Source organism: Dipodomys spectabilis, unplaced genomic scaffold (genome assembly GCF_019054845.1).
Source record: "Dipodomys spectabilis isolate Male_0828 unplaced genomic scaffold, ASM1905484v1 ptg000455l, whole genome shotgun sequence".
NCBI lineage: Eukaryota > Metazoa > Chordata > Mammalia > Rodentia > Heteromyidae > Dipodomys > Dipodomys spectabilis.
In genome coordinates, this window is record NW_024871132.1 from 2,427,607 (window position 1) to 2,449,658 (window position 22,052).

The 22,052-nt window shown below is 45.7% G+C and overlaps 1 protein-coding gene across 1 annotated transcript; it reads left to right on the top strand.

Annotated features, from left to right (window-relative positions):
• The first annotated feature begins 7,329 nt into the window (after nt 1-7,329).
• On the top strand, nt 7,330-21,273 carry Cplx4 (complexin 4). Its single transcript, XM_042668555.1, has 3 exons — nt 7,330-7,552; nt 9,269-9,356; nt 21,037-21,273. Exons 1-3 carry the CDS (start codon nt 7,386-7,388, stop codon nt 21,262-21,264), a joined length of 483 nt encoding a protein of 160 aa, XP_042524489.1. The 5' UTR covers nt 7,330-7,385; the 3' UTR covers nt 21,265-21,273.
• The last annotated feature ends 779 nt before the right edge of the window (nt 21,274-22,052 follow it).

The following is a 22,052-nucleotide window of genomic DNA, read 5'->3' on the forward strand; positions in this document are numbered from 1 at the left end:
TGTGGACGCAGCAGAGAAAGCAGACAGGGCCCCGGGTGGACACTAGTTACAACGGTGCCTTTGATTTTTTCACTTTTAATAATGAAATCCTGTGTTGACAGAGGCAATTTTAGAAAGTCTTTAAACTTTCTTAGCAAGTACCGTGTAAGCCACTTGCAGGCTGTGGAGTCAGAGGTGGGCTTGAATTTTGGCTCTGCCACTTAACTACAGGGGCCTCCAGTCGCCCCTCTTGCTTATGGCACTTCAGAGCTCTGTTCCAAGCGTCTTTATAAGGAGGCTTCAAATCATATCAGACCAGGTTTTTGGACCCCCTCCTGTAAACACAAACACCAATAAGATTTAAAGACATAGGTGGGATTTTTAAAATTCAGAAATTGTGTAGCCTGTTCAGGGAGCCTGCCGAGAGTAGTAGCAAAAACTGAACTGAATATAGGCCGTAGGCATTACAGCCATGTGTATGTGGGGTAATAAGAGACGCTACCTCAGACCCAGATTGCCTGAGACCCTTGGACAAAGCTGAGTGGGCTGCAGCTTTGGTGGAAACGCACCGTGAACAGAAGCTCTTACCCTGCCCTGGCAACTTGAGAAGGCATGGAACGTCTCTTTAGAAAGCTAACAGATTTCCCTAGCATAAATTGAAGCCCAGATGTATGCTTTATGCCTTTACAGCATGTAGACAGCCTGCAGGATGTGGAATTTTCCAAGCCAGAAACTCTAAATTAGTTCTGGTCTGGTGGAATCCAGGAGGCAAGACAAAAATCACACTTAACTCCACAACCAAAGTACATCAGATAACCCCAAAACAGCCATTCTTAATGGAAATGGGCTCCAAAAATCACATACCAAATAAGAAAAAGGGAAAAAAAAAAATAGACACCTAAATAGAAAATGGCACCTCCAAGAATCTAGGAATATATAAGTGTCAAAAACAACTGATAGGTACATCTAAAATGACAACACTGAAGGGTTTATAAAAGATCACAAATCATGCCAAGAGTGGGAAGTAGGATGCTTACAGCTCCAAAGAGCCACCCAAACAAATACAGGAGGATGAATTTGATTTGGATGCCAAATTGGATGTAGCTGAATAGTTGGAAAGTGATTCGCGTGGAGATTCAGGTGCTGGGACGTGATAAAGTGGCTGCCGTACCCCTGGCAGGGAGGGAGCAACAAGAACAGTGGAAGGACTTCAGAATTGTGGTGTCATCACCAAGACGTCTAAAAATCACTGCAGAAATAGGCATGTTTGGGTGGGTGAGGGGATGGAGCATCGCCATAGAAATTTTTATCTGAGGGGCTGGGCAGGCGGCTCAGTGGTAGAGCGCTTGCCTTGCATGCATCAGGCCCTGGGTTCCATTCCTCAGCACCACATAAGCAAAAAGAAAAAAGCCAGAAGTGGCGCTGTGGCTTAAGTGGTAGAGCACTAGCCTTGAGCTGAAGAGCTGAGGGACAGCGCCCAGGCCCAGAGTTCAGGCCCCACAACTGGACCCAAAAAAAAAATTTTTTTTTTAAGAAATTTTTATCTGAATCAAGTCCTAATGTGAATAGCATAAATTTACCCACCCATCCTCCCAATTGGGTCCCTGCAAGAGAACCTACTCCCAGAGAGGAATGGTATTTTGTATGAGAAGTGGTAAGCAATTGTACTGGAAGGGACTAGGGATCTCACACTTGGACTTCCCAGAGAGCAGAGGTGGAGCAGGAGAGTTTTAAGCAGACAGAACATTCGCCTTTCTAGTCTTCATAGAAAATGGCTTGGAGGGAAGAGATCCAGGACAAAAACCACTTGCCATGCTTGTGGTGGGCAAAGGTGGCCTTAAGAAAAGGCTAAGACATATAAGGTACTGTCTCAACTATAGGAGCTGAGAAGTCCCACATCTGTCTGGGTCCTGGTCACCCGCGAGAGGCACTGGTCTAGTTCAAAGCCTGAGATCCAGAGCACAGATGGTGCATATTTCACATCTGAAGTCTTGAGAATCGGAGTTCTGTGAGCTAAAGAATTATCAGCATGCCGGGCGCTGGTGGCTCACGCCTGTAATCCTAGCTACTCAGGAGGCTGAGATCTGAGGATCGTGGTTCAAAGCCAGCCCGGGCAGGAGAGACCGTGAGACTCCTATCTCCAATAAACCACCAGAAAACCGGAAGTGGCGCTGTAGCTCAAGTGGTAGAGCGCTCGCCTTGAGCTGAAGAGCTGAGGGACAGCGCCCAGGCCCAGAGTTCAAGCCCCACGACCGACCAAAAAAAAAAAGAATTATCAGCATCACTGGGCACCGGTGGCTCACATCTGTAATCCTAGCTACTCAGGAGGCTGAGATCTGAGGATCATGGTTCAAAGGGCAGGAAAGTCCATGAGACTCTAATCTCCAATAAACCACCAGAAAACCAGAAGTGGTGCTGTGGCTCAAGTAAGAATGCTAGCCTTGAGCTGAAGAGCTGAGGGACAGCTCCCAGGCCCTGGGGGACAGTGAGGGGGGGGTGGGGGTGAAGAATACCAGCATCCCAGATCAGATCAGGCAGAGAAAATTCAATTTCCTTCTGACTTCTTTATGCAAGTAAAACCCTTAGATTAGATGTTGCCCCCTGCCCCCCACCCCCATGAGAAGGGTCATCTGCTTTACTCAGTCCACCAATCCAGTAGTTAGTTTGTTTTGTAAATGCCCACAGACATCCAAAATAGCTGGGCAGTAGGTATCTGGGCATCCCATGTCCAGTGAAATGAAGAATGACTTTCATCTATTAGCATGTTACTTCCTATTGTTAGGGAAGTCCTAAAGTGTGCCAGAGTTCTCAGAACAGCTGTTAACCTTGAATTACAGGTCTGTTGCTAATGAGTTCATTGGCCTTGACCAGGGTGAGCCTGAGTGAAAAGCACAACATTCAAAATACCCCATACCCACAGGACAGTATATTGGAAACAAACTTTACAACTTCGGGCAGCGAGGGGAGAGGTGGGGGAGGGAAGGGATAGTGGAACAGTAACAAGGAAGGGAAGGGGTAACAATGATCGACAGATAATGTACGCATTGCCTTACTCATGTCACTGTAACCCCTCTGTGCAACATCTTAATAAAAAGTTCATACCCCATACCTCTAAGAACTAAGGCTTTGCAACTGAGGCAAGCTTATTGTCTGCTTTGGATGAGTCCTCCTAAGCACCGCCTCAAATTTTATGCAAGTAGATGAATCACCACTCAACAATAGCACCAAATGTACCTGAACTCCAAGCTTGTACCTAGTTCAGATGAAACTGGCCAGCTGCAAGCAATAAATTCAGGGATTGGTCTTAGTTCCCATTGTCCCCTTCTACACAGAAATGATAGCAATGACAACCAGATCATGGAGCCCAGCATATCCTGCTGAGAACAAACACAATTTCACCCCCGATCACCACTTTTCTCCTAGCATGGAACTTGTGTGACTGAGATAGAGGAAAGAATATAGTTATCACCTCACCAACATGTGACAGCTATGATCAAAAAGTTGAAAGTCCTGGCCAGAGAAATACTGTAGGGATTTATATAGACCAAGTATAACATTGATGAATAGTCCTAGAAGATTGGGAGGGCCAACCTAAGGTACATTTCCTAAAAAATGTGTTATTTTAGGAGAGAACAGATTAAGATGTACTGGGCACCCAGTGTCCCAAATGGTTTAGAATCAGTCCGATAACTGATGTGGAAGGAGCTCTAAAGTCCTATAACTGAATGAAAATGTAGTACTATAATTCAGTGAAAATGTTACTGTTGTGATTGAGAAATCTGTTTGCATAAGCAGTTGGATAACCTTGTGTCTACATAAATAATAGCCCTAAAGAAACAAAAAGAACATGGGCTGAGGATGTAGCTCCCCTGATACAGCATCTATCCAGCCTGGACCAGGCTCTGATTTCTAACTCTAGAGCTAAAAGAGGGAAGAAGGAAGGGAAAGAGAGCAGGAGAGGGATGGAGGGAGGGAGGGAGGAAGGGAGGGAAGGAGAGAAAGGAAGGGAGGGAAAAAGAGAGAGGGGGAAAAAACATGTTATTTGGCATGTTTTGAGACAGATCATTAGCTATGTATGAAGTGTCTGTGTCTAAAACAAGAACCATATTTCTTGTGTTGGTACTTAGTCTAATTAAGAGTATATATTTGATTTGTTTGTTGTTTCTATAATGATCCTTCTAGTTCCCAGGACTTTTCCCTCATTTTATTTTTTTCTTCTAGTTCTGTGACCTTCAGGTTTACCTCTCTCTCTCTCTCTCTCTCTCTCTCTCTCTCTCTCTCTCTCCAGATAGATAGATAGATAGATATAGATAGATAGATAGATAGATAGACAGACAGACAGACAGACAGACAGACAGACAGACAGACAGACAGACAGACAGACAGACTGAGGATGGAATTACTAAACCAGGACAACCTGAAAGCCAGTTTCTTGATATAGATTTCAAAAATAAAATGACACCACAAACAAGCCTTAAATACAGGCCGAAACAATTAAGTTTAATATAAAAAGAAAACCCCAAGTGAAGGGCCTAAATTGATTTATGCTGTTTGAATGTGATAGCTTTCTAAAACCCACTAATGAGATTATTATTTCTCTAGCAAATTCTTTAGGTCAGATGCCATCAAAAGTTTTCAAGCTGAGTAGGTCACAACCAATCAGTATTTATAATGGTGATCCACTAACGCAGGGTGGGATGTCGCTTTTTGAAGCTATAGCTGGTAGTCTTACTCCTGGGAGACAGCAAAGAAGACAGCGCCCATTGTGGCTTTGATTCACCGAGGGCTAAGATGATGTCCCTGCCTAAAGCAGTAACTTCATTAACCTCTACTCATGATGGGTTTAAAATAAGCCATTATTCACTCATTTTTTTTCCTCCAGATTTTTATCAGCCACTTACCATGGCCTGAGTATGATTGTAAGTGATGAAGCTGCACAGAAGTGGACCAAACTGGACCAGCCTCTCTCAGAGCTGACACCGTCATAGAAAAGTGAACAACTGCATTCATGGAAACAATATCCAGCAGAGTGCCCACAGCAGGTCAGGAGAGTCTCTGTCCATTCGTCTAAGCGTGGTCAGGAAATTCCCTGTAAGGAAGTATATTTGAACAGAGTACTGAGTTAAGTCAGGATGCGTCAAATGGAGAGGTGCAAGAAGAGCACCCAGGCCAGGGGGCCCCACAAGGGACAGTCAGGACATCGTGTAAAGGGGCCGTTGTAATAAATGGGAGTTAAACAGGTTTTAAGAAAGGATTCTGCTCTCCATGAACTGACGTGTTGGGGAAGCCAGTAACATTTGATTTTATACAGCACGGCAGTAGCCGGGGATGTTCAGCTCGCACACTGATGCCCCTACACGCCTCACACCTGGCACGGGAAACAACCAGAGGGGGAGAAACTGCCTTACAAACTGTTTTCAGAGAATAGATACTATGATGAAATAATAATGGTTGAGGTCATTAAAATAAAATACGTTTTTATTTATTTGTTTATTTTTTGTCGGTCGTGGGGCTTGATCTCTGGGCCTGGCGCTGTCCCTCAGCTCTTCAGCTCAAGGCGAGCAAGGCTACCACTTGAGCCACAGCGCCACTTCCGGTTTTCTGGTGGTTCATTGGAGATAAAGTCTCACGGACTTTCCTGCCTGGGCTGGACCCTCTGATCTCAGCCTCCTGAGTAGTTAGGATGACAGGCGTGAGCCACCCGGCTGTTTCATCTTTTAAGAAACAGTAAGTGCTAAGACTCAGTTCAGTCTGTAAAGGTGGGTGACGCCAGCGATAGCAGCACCAGATGGAGATGAAATATCATTCATGATAAATGGAACAAACTTAGATATAATGTGCTGAGAAGTGAAAGCAGACATCAATGTATGCTCTGAATCAGAGTTCACCCAGTAAAGTTGATATTTCACCCCAAATTATCTTCATTTGTCTTTCCTATGGAGGCCATTGGAGCAGTATATAAAACAGAAAGCAGACCTTTCAGGGCTGGGAAGGTGGCTCAGTGGTAGAGCGCTTGCCTTGCATGCCCTGGGTTCGATTCCTCAGCACCACATAAGCAAAAAGAAAAAAGCCAGAAGTGGCGCTGTGGCTCAAGTGGTAGAGTGCTAGCCTTGAGCTGAAGAGCTGAGGGACAGTGCCCAGGCCCAGAGTTCAGGCCCCACGACTGGACCCCCCCCCCCAAAAAAAAGAAAGAAAGCAGACCTTTCAAATATATAAAACAAACATTTTTATTTTTTTTTAAATCCAGATTATGTAATGATGCTAAGGGGTGGTCAATTTTTTTTTTTGAGATAGCTTCTGCGCCTTCTAAGAAAACAGGGAGCAAAGGTTCCAAATAGCCCAGAGCTGTTCCTCCCTGCCTCCCTCCCCCTTGCCTTAATTAGAAACATGCGAGCGTAGATTAAAGTCTTAGCCATCCCCAGTTCTTACCTTGACCTGAAGAAAACCACAGCTAGCTGTGAATCTGCTACTTTAGAAAACTGTCACAGTTGTATCCAGACTAATTCAGAGGACCCAGGAAGTGACCTGTGTGTAAGGGGATAAAGCTACCCCAGCGCACAGGGAGAACTTGTCTTGAAAATACCAAGCATATCCTTCCCACGTACTGTATATGAGGAGCCAGAGCTGCTAACCTCATCTTCCAGCACGGCTCACCCTTTAGACACAATTGCCTGACTTGTGCATATCCCATCAAAGCAGGACAAAATCCAAGCAACCGGGAAAAAAAATTAATCTTTGCCTAGGACTTACAGTCCAATGAGATAAAATATGGATCAAAAGGATTATTTTTGCTTAATGAAGCATTCTGAGTTTGAGTCTCATTGAACTCGGGTTTTCAACAGGATGTTGAACCCAAAGACTGGAATTTGGGAATTCCACAACCGCTGTATCATCCGTAGGCTCTGATTAATTAATTGTACTGATGAGACCCTCCTGGGTTGATCATTTAAAAATTAGGGTTTAGGAGCACAGCTTAGCAGTGGAGCAACTCACCCCAGCATGTTCGATCCTCAGCATTGCAAAGACAATAAAATTGAAAAATGTGTGGGGAATGGGGGAGGTGGGCCCTGAGACGATGAGGGGTATCTTCCCTGGGAAATTAGCTGAGTGCATTAATCAGAAGGTCTTCGGTGGCATCTGATCGCGGGCTTTGGTAATCGGAACATCTGCCACTATACTAAGAGTTCACCCTTTAATCCAGCTTACAGCACACAAACCACTCTGGCCTCGCACCATGCCCTTGAAGAGAGGCGGCCCTGCAAAGCCTTTGCTCCTAAATGTGTAGCTGTCCTGGAGGCTGGCTGGAGTTTTATCTTGGTCCGGTTGGTTGGTTTTCGTTTCTGTTTTTCTTCTTTTTCTTTCAGATTTCGTCTGTGCTCCAGGTTTCATTTTCCAGGGCAGCAGCCATGGCTTTCTTTGTGAAAAATATGATAAGTAACCAGGTAAAGAATCTCGGGTTTGGAGGCGGGACTGAAGAAAAGAAAGAAGAGGGAAGCCCTTCGGACCCCGCGGCCGCGCAGGGGATGACCAGAGAGGAGTATGAGGAGTACCAGAAGCAGATGATTGAGGAGAAGTGAGTAGGCTCAGCTCTGCGCCCTGCAGGCCAAGGACTCGAATTCTAGCCACATGACCCTCAGCCCCCCAGCTGGTTGCTTTTTGTTTTGTACCTTTCAGAATGCTTTTCCTTGGACAGTTTCCCCTGCATCCCAGGCAGGTTTGTTCTGCTAAAATGAACCCGCCACCTTGCCTCCCCCTACCCAAGTGGATGTGAGCAATGCACCAGGAATCTATCTGCCATTCTTAATGCAGCTTCATGCTTCCTGCTCTACACGTTGTAACTGGCCTCACTTTAAGTGTTCAAACCCAATAGGAGGAGGCTAACTGCCTTACAAACTTTCTGAAATGTATCCTCCTGACAATTTTCAGATAGTCAAGAGTCAGACTTTATTCCTAGAAAACCAGGGGTGGAGGGGGAAAGGTGGGGTACAGGGGTGTTAATAACATACAATGCAACCTCCTCAGTCTCTTATGAAAATATGTAGAATATGCAACGTGACAATTGTGTCATAAGAGGTAGCTTTGTCAAAACTATGAAAACATTGTGAGCTAGTTATTATGGAAATGCTAACCATACAGAAAAAAAGAATGGTATGATGAATACTCATATGCCAATCATGGAGAGTCAACAGTTAATAGTTTTCCATTTTGGCTTGTAGATGAAATAAAACGATCTTTTTTTAAAGTACACTACAGATATGATAGTTTAAACCTTAACTGTTTTAGCCCTACACTTCTAAAAATGAAGGCATTCTCCTGGCAATATAAAATACAGTAAAGGTAAACATGAAAATAATCATAGCATTTTCTTTGGGTATTATGAAATGTAAACATCAATAATTCGCCATTACTCTGAGATGAATCATTATATAAGTATAATCTACACTTAATTTTTAAAAAGTTACAGTGGAATTCATGTTAAGAGTTTTCTAATAATAAAGAGTTGATACCCCACAAGCGTCTGCTTCAGTCTGGATTATTATCAGCAAGGATGTCCGTTCAAGTCAGGATGATCATTAGGTCCAGTTAGGTTACCCACAGCACAGGACTCTGCTCCGCCAAGATGGAAATCTAACCTACCTTGTTTGGCTCTACCTCCTCCTAACCAGAAGGACCACTCTGCCTAAATTGGAACCTGGAGAGGATGACAATGAAGGGAAATAGCTTTACATTATTTTACTATAATATATGTAATACCACTTTAGTACAGTACCTCATTATATATGATATTACATGATATATAATGTTATTATTATATTTAATATATTACTTATATTACTATAACATGCATGATTATATTTGTATCATAAATGACTATATTATTTGGGGAAAATGTAGCTCTCCTCCTCCCCTTCTCCTTCCGTCCTCCCTCTCCCCCTCCCTAGGGATTCTGACACAGCATGGCTGGAGTCAGACCTTGGAGCTCCCTCATAGGTGATTTAAGGTCCTGGACCAAGTGGGCAGTTACCAGGAATGAAAACTCCATCCCTGTCCTAGTTTACATCTCAAAGACTTCCCCAGTCCCAAGGTGTGTTTGGGATTCTTGGATCTGTACCAGTGATGAAGGTAGAGTAAAAGAGAGGCAGACATTTGGGGAATTCCCAGGTGTCTGTTGACAGAGGGAAACTAGGGACTATCCCAGGTTCCAGATTCTCTGAGCAGCAGTTAGATTGTCCTGGACTATCTGTGTCTTTAAGATCTTTTATTTATTTTTTATTTTTTTACCTTGTAGGATGGAAAGGGATGCTGCATTTACACAAAAGAAAGCAGAGAGGGCGTGTCTCAGAGTCCACCTCAGGGAAAAGTACAGGCTCCCCAAGGTAAGGCCCTGCACGCAGAAGCACCCCATCACCTCCTCACTGGCAATAATAGTGTCGGATTATCCGAAGGCCATGTTCATGAATATAGAGAGAGAGATCTATATAGCTTGCTTTGCTATCATGAAAAGAGCATTGAATTAAGAGTTCATAAACCTCATTCCAGTTATTTAACTCTATCAAATTCCATTTCCATGCAAAAGATGAAGTCATTAACAACAGCTGATTTGATTATGTAAATAAATAGAGAAAACACATTTTCAAGACACAAGGGGAAATGGTCTCAATTGACTTGGGTTGAGTGGATTCTAGACACCAGGTCCAGTGCTTCACATTCACTTAGGTCTTCAGATAGTTTTGGGGAGGCCATCAGATGGCCTCAGTTTCTTCCTTTGTAAAATGACAATGATAATACTTCATCCAGTATAGTTTCATCCAAGAAAATATAAAGGACCATGAGCATTGCCTGGCAACTGGCAGGATCTCAACAGATGATAGCTGTGATTACTCCGGCAATGTGCTCTGTGTACACAGAGTTCTCATTTCTTGATAGAAACATGCAGGGGTTCAGAAAGGCCTAGGCTTGACACATTCCTGTAGTGTTATTGATTCATCAATTCCAGACTCCCAACTAAAGCAACCTGAGCCTTCGACCCTTTCCTTCACTAGTGGTAAGTCAATAGTCTTGCTCATTTCTAGACTCTTAGGGGCGAACACATTGGACTTAGGTGCCAAGTTTCAATGCTCTTCAGAGAAGAAATCATCTCAGTTCTCTGTGCCAAGCTAGCCTGTGGGACAAGAGCCATTCCAACTATGGAAAGAGGAGGAATGAGTTATCATGGTGAGATTGGTCCTGGAGAACAGACGCGACTGTATTTCTCCACGAGCAGGCTATGGAGGTGGTAAAGGCAGCCTGTTGAGTTACATGCTTACCCAGTAGCGTACATTGTGGGCTTAGCTATGCTCATGTGCCCCTCTTCTCTTCCCATTTCAAATGCACACTGCGTTTGAGACCTCACCTGGTTGTTTTCATAAACCTTGAGAAAATAAACCTCGAAGTTTAGCTAATCTGAAGTTAGGACCTCCTTCCAGACCTGAGATTACAGTCCAGAGGGTAAAATCATTTCCATTTGTAAAATCTCACAGCTAGCCATCCACAAAAGAAGGAATGGAAGTCAGGCCCCTGACCATGAAGAAGAGCAATGCACAAAAGGATTTGAATACAGAACCCTTAAATCTTATTCAAGTTGTTCCGCTTTAGGGCAGTTTTGAACTCTACTTAAAACAGTGCTATGATTTTGGGGGCAACCTGTATTGCCTCCGTATTTCAGGGAGATGCCCCCACCCCCGTGGCCAGGGAAGGCCTCTTCGGCCTTGTGCTGTCTAGTGGTTTGTGAGTGGCTGCCTGCATTCCAAATCCATACAGTCCCACATGAGAATTTCCTTGAAAGTAGTCTCCACATTCTCACTAACGTCCTAGTTTGTTGCCAAGCTTATTTCCACAAGGCTGCCCTGGTAAATTTCCATATGTGGGGTATTTTGCAAAAACTTGATTCTATACACCATCTTTCAAGACAAAAAAAAAAAAAATGTTTTAAAAAAGACCCTGAAATCAGTTATAAGGTTGTGTAGTTTTTTGTAAAGCACATGGCAATTTAAATCCACCATAGCTACCTGTAAAAATAGTGCTAAATAGAAACTACAGAATAAAAAACAACCAAGTGGATCACATGTCACGAGCCCAGTTATCACCAGATGCAGCTGTCTCCAACCTGCATGCAGTACCATGCACTGGCAGGCCAGCCCCACCCTTAGGTGCCCCCTCGGTCTCTCATGGTGTCACGTTCTCCCGATAACTTCCCACATTCCCATCCACTGATGAACCCAAGAAGGTTAAAAGATGCTCTGGGGGACACATCAAGATAAACACCAGGACAGTTGAGTGATTCCAGCCCTCATTAGCAGCCACCTGCAAGGGGAGCACATGGCCCAGCGCCCCCTTGTGGCCAGCACTAGGAAGACATGCCCGTAGGGCTAGTGCAGAACCTGCAAGCTTTTTTCTTTTACTTTTTAATATCTATTCTTTGTTCTTCCGGAGGAGGCTAGGCATTTTAGATCTTCCAATGATATACTGGGAGAAAGTTCTAGAAACAGCAGGACGCTAGTGTCTCCCCAGGATGATGTACAATTCTGAAAGGACAGGCAAATTGATAGATATGGAATCTCCAGCCTTGAGAATTTATGACTAGGGCAATGTAAGACTGTGAGCGCAGCCGTCTCCCAGGCTCCAAAGGCTGGACTTTCATTCTAACCCTGTCTCTAGCCAGCCCTCCAGTGGCTGTACTGGGGCTCAATCTCTCCTCTCCCTTGGATCGTGCTCTGAAGCCCTTCCCAGGAGAACTTTCAGGATGCCCTAAAAAAAAAAAAAAAAAAAACAGTGAGAATTTGGGTTAGTGTTTATAGATGTCCCAAGAAGGAGCTAGAGATCCTGGATGGCCAAAAATCTCCCATCCACATGGCTGAGGGTTACATGGCAAAATCTCCAGGTTCCCAGGAGAGAGAAAAAAGATGAGAGGCAGGTCTAGCTGCCCAGGTCGGACTGGCTGAAGTCTAGAACGAAAGCAGCTATCAGGTTGGAAACTCCTTCATTAATGAATTAAAGAATGAATGAGTCTTGAATCGTTAATGAATCCCATCTATGGTCACTCTAGACCATGACACCCACAGCTTCCCTCCTCAGCCCTTCAATTCTCTTCCTACAACTACTTTGCAAGTCAAGATGGCTCTGGTGCTGGAGTCTGAGTGGCAGTTTTCTTTTCTAGAACTTTCCTCAAATTACAGGCCTAGATGCAAACTCAAAGCCATAGTGTAAGCTTATAGTGACAGAAGGGACTGGAGCCTCCTTCTTCTTGATGAATCCACTACTTTTTCCTGCCATGCCCTTTCTCCTCAAACTCCTGAACTCTGTCCTCTATGGAGGTGACATAGAACTGACAGTCTCACGAAACAAATGGCACTGGGCTGAAGGTAAAGGTCACCAAACTTCAGTGGGTGCCAGATAAGTTCTCAAGGTTTGAAGGATGTGTTGGCCTGTGTTAGCTTATAAAATCCACGTTGGCTAAGTAGCCCTAACAGTAGTGTTAACGTCTATAGGAACGGGACGAACCCATCACATCCCCCTGTGAACAAAGGATGACCCTGGTACCTCATCCACAATTCCCCAGGGTCCCACCACAGCAGTTACATAACTATGAGGGTCAGTTCATACCCTTCCCCTTCACAAGTCCCAACAGGGAGCAGATTTGAGAAAATATCCTCCCAGGAGCTGTCAGGTCTAATAAGGATAACTATGTCACATTTTGGAATTAGAACTGTGTTTTCTGAAGACATTGGCTGGCTGGTGTTTGCTAGGAAAGAAAGTTTCACTCTATGACTGGCTGGTGCAAACAAATTGGAGCTCTTTCATAAGGAACAATATGGGTCCTGGCTCTCTAGACGAACAGTTAAATGTCTGCAGTTCCAAGGTGATGGCTAATTGCTAATGGCTGTACTAATATTTGTATCTATGTCTTTTAATGACTATTGCTCATTGCAGTAATCAGATGAGTAACCAACAAAGTTCAGCAATCCCATTGCAGGGATCTAAGTTATATGTCTGTATGTCCACATCTGTATCAGTTGTTACCCTGTTCATCACACACCCAACCTCTAGTTTTTAGTTATGAGTCATTATAGGACTCATAATCTATAGGATCCTATTTAGGACCAAGTTTTATTTATAGGACCATATTTTAGGACCATGACTAAAATAATCCACCATGCTCATATTACACTGGATCTTGTCCATCGGTTATTCCCTAGCCTACATCTTCAGTTTCTTCTTTTCTGCTGGTCTCCTCCTTCTAAAGATCATGTCTCTTCCGGTGGTGCTTTCTGAGTGATCCTTGCTAGCCACCTTCCTTTAAATGCCCTGTTCCCACTCTGCAGAAGGCTTCTTTACCCTGTTCTCCTCCCCACCTCCCCACCCCCAATTACGTTCTGTTTTGTTTTTTTTTTTTTTTTGGTCAGTCATGGGCTTGAACTTGGGGCCTGGGTGCTGTCCCTCAGCTCTTCAGCTCAAGGCAAGCACTCTACCACTTAAGCCACAGTGCCATTTCTGGTTTTCTGATGGTTTCTTGGAGATAAGGGTGTCATGGACTTTCCTGCTCAGGTGGCTTTGCCCTCGGATCCTCAGATCTCAGCCTCCTGAGTAGCTAGGATTACAGGCGTGAGCCACCGGTGCCCAGCTACACTCCTGTTCTTCACATCCCTCCGAGTCTTTCTTCTTTGTCTTCCTGATAAGTGACCCTTCTCCAGTCTGCCACTGAAGTTTTAGAATGTCCCAGCATGCCCTCCGTCAGCTCTTTTTCTCACTCAGGTCTTCATGTTCTTGCTGGGTAGCTGTATCTGGCTGTTGCTTTTAGCTTCTCCATACGAATCCATGCCCACTCACATCTGGATCTCCTTCTTCGAGGGCCCCATCTTCCCCTCAGCTGGACATCTCACAGGCAGAGCAAGCTGTGTACATAACATGCCTGCTTGTTGTCTTCCTATGGGCTCTGTCTGCACGGATGGCTCTCCTGGCCAGCCACTCCAGCTGGCATCGGAAAGTCCCGTTCCCCCGTGCGCCCCCGCCCCCTGCACCACAGCTTCAGGTCTGGTGAAAAGCAAGTCTCTCCAAATGCTCCTGGGGCAATGGCTCCTCCCACGACCAGTGCATGTATGCTATTGTACATCTCTATTAGCACGGCCACAGTTACATAGCATTGCCACTTGCGAAGGAAAGCCTTCAAATGCGGATCTGAGACTGGTTTTTTTTTCTGTCTGTCTATCTGTCTGTCTGTGTATTTTTTAACACCAGTACTGGGTCCTAGGCTCTGTCCCTTAGCTTTATTTTTTCTCTCTCTCTCAAGGCTGGCTTTCTACCACTTGAACCACAGCTCTCTGGTTTTTTGGTGGTGAACTGGGGATAAGAGTCTCATGGACTTCGCTGCCCAGGCTGGTTCCTAACCACAATCCTTAGATCTCAGTCTTCTGTGTAGCTGGGATTACAGACGTGAGCCATCCCAACCCCCCTCTTTTGTTTCTAAAAGGCTGATCGTGACTTTGTAGGATAAAGGCCAAACTGGCCTGGGCATCACTTCTGTTCTTCCAGCCTGGTCTCCTGCTGCTCCCTGCCTAGACAGGACCTTCCTCTGCTGTCCCTGCACCCTGCTCCTGATGACTCCTTTCCTTTCTATAAGATTTTGTTTTAGTGCTTGCTTCTTCCAGAATTTTCCATGACCTCCCTTTTCCCACCTAAGCCTAGACAGGGCCACTCTCCTTCATGTCTTCTTAGTACTTAGTACATGTCTCTTATAGCAATACCCCGACTGTTGATACGCACTATATGATTCTGGGCAGAAAGGTGGAAAACTTACCCTTCTGGTAACCATCTTGGACGGACACACACACACACACACACACACACTGATTGCTGAATAAATAGATATTGTTAGGGAAAATAGTTGAGAAAGGTAACACACTCAAAGAGCAATATAACAAGAACAGTGAAGGGACTTCAAGTAGATTTTCTCACAAAGAACAAGGCCAAAGAGGACATTACATTTTTGCATAACACAAAAAAAGTTTTATGTTATTCTCATTAAAATGCCCTAGTTCCTCAAATATAGGAAATCACGTGTCTTAAGGCTGTAAGATTCTTTCTAAAAGCAAAAGGAACCCTGTCTCCAGCCAATTCAAAATGTATATGTGAGTCAAGCCAAATTAATAAAGAGAAAAGAGTTCCACAATGAATTCTAATCCTATTAACAGAATTGTCAGTCTGGGTTAGTCACTGGAGAATCACGTCATGCCCCCCGCCGAGACGGACGATTTAGTTACACCTGGTGTTTGTCTGCTACAGGAAGGGCCCAGTTCATTACCATCATGTTGAAACATAGAAGAAATGTCCCAGAAAGCTCTCTTTCAATGTGTTCTACTCAAGGCTCCATTCGCATTGAGTTTAGACTTTACTTCTGGAAGCATAAATGGATGATTCTTGAATCTTCTTAGCCAGCTTCCTTCAGAGTAGGCGTCCCCGGGCTGCCCGGCCAGATCTGAGACACTTCCTGTGGCCGGCAGCTGCTCTGGTGATGAGCAGCGGGATTCCCTGCACCGCCCCTCCTTCCCCCCCTCACAGCCTGCCCCAGTTCCTGCTCCTTTTGCCTCTCCCACCCAGCCCCTGACCCAGCACTGAATTCAGCGTCTAGAAGAACCCAGGGATGGGTGGGAAGAAAGGGAGGTGAAATCATAGGGAGGCAGGTTTCAGTGACTTCCCTCATCCACACAGCCTTCTCAAATACCCGCTATAAGGGGGATACATCTTTGTGAGTGAGAACACTGGCTCAGAGAGGGACCGTAGCTTCTCAACATCACACAGCCTGCACATGGACAGCCAGATTCCACCCCAAGCCAGCCTGGCCCCACAGACCAGGGTTATGAAAATAACATTTCTAACAAGAGGAGTGACAATTTGTGTGTGTGTGTATGTGTGTGTAAGTGTGAGTATCTTCTTCTCTTGAGATCTTGATTTCCTCATCTGTCATGAGAGAAGTTTGGATCATGGCCTTTAGATGCTTCTTGAGCCCCTAGAAGAAAAGAACTATAAGGTGGTCTGTGCTAGTATCTAGAAATTCTTGACTCATGTAGAGCCCAAGAGGTACAGGCGTTCAATCATCGTTAAAAACTGAGCTCCAGCCAGGCTCTGGGGGTGACGCCTGTAATCCTAGCTACGCAGAAGATGAAGATCTGAAGATCCTAGTTCAGAGCCAGCCCAGGCAGGAAAGGCTGTGAGACTCTTATCTCCAACTAATCAGCAAAAGGCTGGAAGTGGAAGTGTGGCTCAGGTAGCGGAATGCCAGCCTTGAATTAAGTAAAACTGAGGGACAGTACACAGGCCTCGAGTTCAAGCCTCAGGACCAGAGAGAGAGACAGACAGACGGACAGAGAGAGAGAGACAGAGAGACAGAGACAGAGAGATCCAAAAGACAAATCCACACCATCTGTGCTAGTTGGTGCTGCTATGGCTCTTTAAGTAGCTCAGAGTAAGAACCACAGTGGAATAAGCAGAAGCAGCTAGAAAGCCCTAGACAGGGCCACACTACACGCTGGAATCACCTAGGGAATTTTTATTGGGCTGGTAGTAGGGTTGGAACAGTGTCCCCGAGCTTGCTCACTCAAGCCTAGCACTCTACTACTGGAGCCACAGCTCCACATCTGGCTTTCTGATGGTTAATTGGTAATAGTCTCACAGACTGAACCGTTATCCTCAGCTCTCAGCCTTCCAAGTACAGGCATGAGTACCAGCACCCAGCATCCTGGGAAGCACCTGGCTCAGAATTAGCACAGAGAGAAATGGCTTTAGAGGACAAGGGGCTGCTGGAAGCAAGGCTCACAAAGCTAGAAACCTCCAAACAGCTGTCTGAGAAACTGCATTCCCAAAGTGAGTGAACAACCCAACATAGCATCAAATACAACCTCACTGTTTGAACTGGTACTTACTCAAAGGTCTGTTGACTGGCCTGCACAAGTAGTGCACACTTTTGAAGGTAGAATCACCCAAGATAATTTCTCACCTCATCTTGCTTGATCAGAGAAGTTTAGCCATCAAGACCCAGGACATGGCAGGTCTGAAATCTAGAGTGGTTCCTCACTCTTACGTAGGAAGTCAGAGGTCAGTAAGAGGGAAGGACACCATCAAGATAGCGGATGGCCACTCATCAGTGGCACACACCTGTAATCTTAGCTATTCAGGAAGCTGGGACTTGAGGTTCACAGTTCCAAGTCAGCCCAAGAGGGAACGTTCATGAGACTCTTGCCTCCAATTAACCGGGAAAAAGTCAGAAGTGGAGCTGTGGCTCAAGTGGTAGAGTACCAGCCTTGAGTACAAAAACTATAAGACAGTGCCCATGTCCTGAGTTCAAGCCCCAGTATTGGTACCTACACATTAAAATAGTCAACTCTGGCAATAACTATACTAATGAGCCTGGTGAAGAAAGAAGAGTTTAAGATGGATTCTTTCAGTTGGCATACAATAATTCGCTGTTAAATGCATCAAACACTGTTCTAAGTTGGTAAGAGTTATAGAAATGCAATGACATCTAGAGGAGATTCATAAGCACAAAGTGTTGCCTGTCAGTCCCCTCATGACATACTTGCTCATTCACTCACTTGCTAACCTAGCTCAGCCCTCAGCCCTCGCCCTGAGCTGCTTCCAGCCCCACTGTGATGCTGGTTTCTATTGGCTCTAACTGCTCTTGTCCTGGGGGCTCTACTGGACATTGCTTTTCCTCAAATGATGAACTGTGTCCAGCGATCCCTGTTCTCTCCACTTCAGGTTTGCAACTGGTCAGCAGAAATCTGGACAAGACATTCATTGGGCAAATCATAGACAAAGGCTTGTCAGCAGGTGGTTCGCTAGGAAAGGCAGAAATGAGAATACCCAGAGACCATCCATCCCATCACGCTTGCTCTGTCTGTCCTGACGCACACTCTTAAGGCCCGTGGGCTCCTAGTGTGTGAGTCACCGTCCAGGCCTTCTTTCAGCAGGGATCCAGGTCCAGAGCTGCCCTCTTTCCACTGAGACATTAATAACCACAGTTACCCTTTGCCCAGGGTGGGAAGCTTGTGAGGCCATTTCACGCCATACCTTCTCCAGCCAGCTGAACAATCACGCAGAACACGAACGACAGATCTGGGATTTGAACTTAGGTCTTCTGACTTCCAAGTCCCAACTTTTTCTCTTGTTGTAGGCCACCTTGTAGGATCATAGTCTAGGGAGAGTGGCCAGACCTGGTTCTAGGGCCAGTTCAATTGATTCAACCCCAGATCTAAGGAAGCCAGAGGCCCAAGTTCTATGCTATAACTTTGTTGCTTTCCCCTAGCCACTCACTGGCCTGGTCTACTTGTCCCATGCTTAGTCAAATTTCTGCAAGGCACAACAACAGCCCAGAGAAAACACTTCCGCAGGGAGGGCTAGTACCATTGCCTTCTAGTGTGATGGTGAGTGTGGGACTCTGAACACAGTCTTTGACCACATCCAATGCTGCCTTGAGATCTGCACAGCTGAGGCCATCTTCTCCAGGCCTCACACATTGCAAAGTCTCTCTGCCTTTCCTTGGTCATCCCTCATGTAAGGTGAGGCATCTGCAGAGCCACAAGACATGTCTACCTGCAGTCTATTCCCTTGTTCCCCTAGCTACTCAGAGTTCCAGTGTCCCACCTGTGTTTCCCAGGGGTCTTTCCCAGGCCTTCTGAACAGGTCCATGCACCTGAAGGAAGACAATCAATCAATCAATCAATAAATATTGAGTAGCAATATTTAAGTCAGACGTGAGCAACACCAGCACCAACAGGAGGGCCAGATCAAGCTCAGGCCACCAGTTTCTGAATGAGCAGGTCTAGGTTGGGCCAGAGATGGTGCATTTTTCTAGAAATGCCTCAGGCAATGCTGATGCTGCTGGCCATGTTGAGATCTTCTTTTGGGTGGAACTTGTGGGGATCCAAATTTTTTCTTTGAGTGTGAAGCAAAGTGGATCCCAATGTCCAACCTCCCCTGGGCCAGGGAAGGAAGGAAGCGACCCCTGTGCAGTGGGCAGAAGTGTGGGCTCCTCTGAGGTCGGCCTGTGATCAGGAGATGCAGGAGCAGAGAAGGCCGGGTCCTCGGAGGCACTGGCTGGCGGGTGCTCTGACCTCTGGCTGCCTGAACCTCTAGGTCCACAGCCACTGTTTGGGACCAAACTTGAGTGACATGCACTGAGATGTACGTGTCAGAGGGAAGGTGCCATGGTCCCCAGGAATAATGTCTTTCCACGTTATTTTATCTTGAATCTGGGGGTACATCAGACAGAGCAGATGGCCTGTGTTTGCACAAACCGAGTTAGAACCCATGAAGTCTGCTGTTTCCACTTGTCCCATAGAAATGCCCAGAGGATGATCAGTGAGCAAAGCGGCCATTAGGGTAGGGAAATAACAAATAAATTGAAATACAGGATTGGCCGAGAGCCCCTGCAGATTAACTAGCTAATTAATCCCCACTCGGTTTGATGAGGAACTAATTAATCCATTAAGCACTCAGAGGGGCTAGACCCAGGTCTAGACGAGGCCACATTCATCTTTGGAGCACAGCTCCCCACTCCAAGCGCCCCACCTCCCCAGGCCCCCCCCAGCCAGTTCTGGAAGCAGATTGGGAGCCACATAAAGATAATGTCAGGGAAAGGATTCAGGCTCATATACAAATATCAGCAAGAGAAGTACTAAGCCACTACGTGTCAGAACTGGGAAAGACCTGGAGGGAACCTGGATTCCTGTGGGCCAGGAATAGTGTATGCATTACCCAGACATGCCACCAAGAGATGATGAGTGTTTCTAGTTGTTTCTTCCCCATATCTAGGCCAGGGAAATCCCATATCTCCCTTAGGAGTTAGCTTTAGCTCCATGCAGGACCCCAGCAGGTGCTGAAATCTTTCTATCAGAGCATTGTGGTGGGATTTAAGATGAAGATGGCGCGTGTTATCTTTAGGTGATTTCATAAGCATTGGTTACAAATAACAAGACTGGTCACTGGCCTTTCCTATCAGTTCCTTTTCTGGTACTCTTTAACCTTCCAAATCCTTACTAAAGCTCAGTTTACCCCATTATAATCAGATCTATGAAAACCATCTGAGAACTAGCATCTGGGAATGGGAGTAACCATGAACCTTTCTTTGGATTTCCATTACAAAGAGCACTCGGTTCATGCAAGGAGGTCCCAAGGGTCAAGGAGCATGCACTGGAACCCCTGGGCTGGCCAGGACTCTTGACCAGGCCTAGAATCATAGAACAAAGCTATCAGGTGATCTGGCAACAGGGCTATCCCCTAGGAGCCATGCCACCCAAGCTGCCTATAATGTAGATGTGTTCATTGAGCGCCACGTGCTTCCAGGCAAAAAGGGGGTGAGGCTGGCATGATTGACATGATTGTGTGTCCCCAGGGGCCCTTGACCAGCATAAGGGAGAGAAAAAGCAAGGGTTTTTGGCAGAAGTTGCTGCTAATATCTGATGAGTGTAATGACCAACTCTGTCACTGCCAATTCATGGATCAAGACATGGGACACCACTACCACCCCCCTCCCAGGCTCAGCAAAACTTCTAGTACTTTCCAGTACTTTCCTGTTGGAAGTTGGAATGGGAGCGATTTTTCCAGCTTCCAGGTGCATGTACATAACAGACAGGATTTCTTAATATCCAGATCGCTGGGCCCCATCGCTGGAGTTTCTCCTCCAGTATATCCAGAGTACAGCCAGAAAATTCCAATTTCTAGCAGGCTCCTACCCAGTGTTAATGATGCTTGACTGGGAAGCACAGCTAGATAGCTCTCCAGGCTAGAAGGTGCTTGTCAGCCCAACGTGTAGCCTAACCCAGAGCTCTGGTCTTTCCCACCAAGACCAGACTCTGCTTTAAGCAGCCTAACCTGACTTTCACTGCTTTCACTTTGGTAGACTGTGGGTTTTCCTGCTGCTTTTCTATTTTACATAAGTTGATCACGGTTCCAGTATTTTCTTTTTCTTTCTCTCTCTCTCTCTCTCTCTCTCTCTCTCTCTCTCTCTGTTTAATTTTGACTTAGAGTGAAATGGATGAGACTCAAATCCAGTTGGCTGGAGATGACGTAGATTTGCCAGAAGATCTCCGGAAAATGGTAGACGAAGATCAAGAAGAGGAAGAAGATAAGGATTCTATTCTTGGGCAGCTACAGAATCTTCAGAACATGGACTTGGATACCATCAAAGAAAAGGCCCAGGCCACCTTCACTGAAATTAAGCAGTCTGCAGAGCAGAAGTGCTCTGTGATGTGAAAGGAGGGGGCGTGGAGAGGGAGGGAACCCCTTCACCTGCAGGAAGACTGCTCTTCTGCCCTGTGTGCATGTAGCAGCATGCATTTCCACATAGCAAACACTGTTAAGGAAACCATGATGAGAAAGTTGTCTACAAACCCATGGACAATAATTTGACCATTCACTATGTTCCAAACAGCGCACCTAACTACCCTTGCAGCAAGAAACATGCTTTCCTTTTAGTTATAACTATGAGTAACTAGGCAATTTCAGCTGTCAATGATGATGCAGAACACGTATCTTAAAGAACTTTAGGCGAGCCAGGAAGAAGCAAATAGGAGCGATGGCCAATGACATTCCCTCTTCAACTTTCTTCCCTAGAGGGTAGAACCTCACCCTGTCCAGCCATGAGCACAATGTCAGAAAGAGAGGGAACCCATGGCAAGCCAAGGTGACAAGACAATCAAAGGTCACCCCACATCTGACTCGCCACTCCGTGATATCTGCCATGTTCCTCAGCAAGGTCAGCAGCTGTACATGCTGGCAGCAGGGCCGTAGCCAAAGACAAGAACTGGAGGCAGAGGCTCCACTTCATCATCCCTTTGCACTGCAGAGCTCTTCCCAGGGGCCGTGCAAGGATCTTAAGGGAGTCAAGATTAGAGGCAGAGGATCCACTAGAGAGAATGTTACTATAATACTAAGTCTCTTGTCTGAACTTAGTGATGGCATTGGGCACAAAGGCATAGACAAATAGTATTAAGAAGCTGAGTCAACCTCTGTCTCTCTGTCTGCTCTCCAGTTGTTTCTCC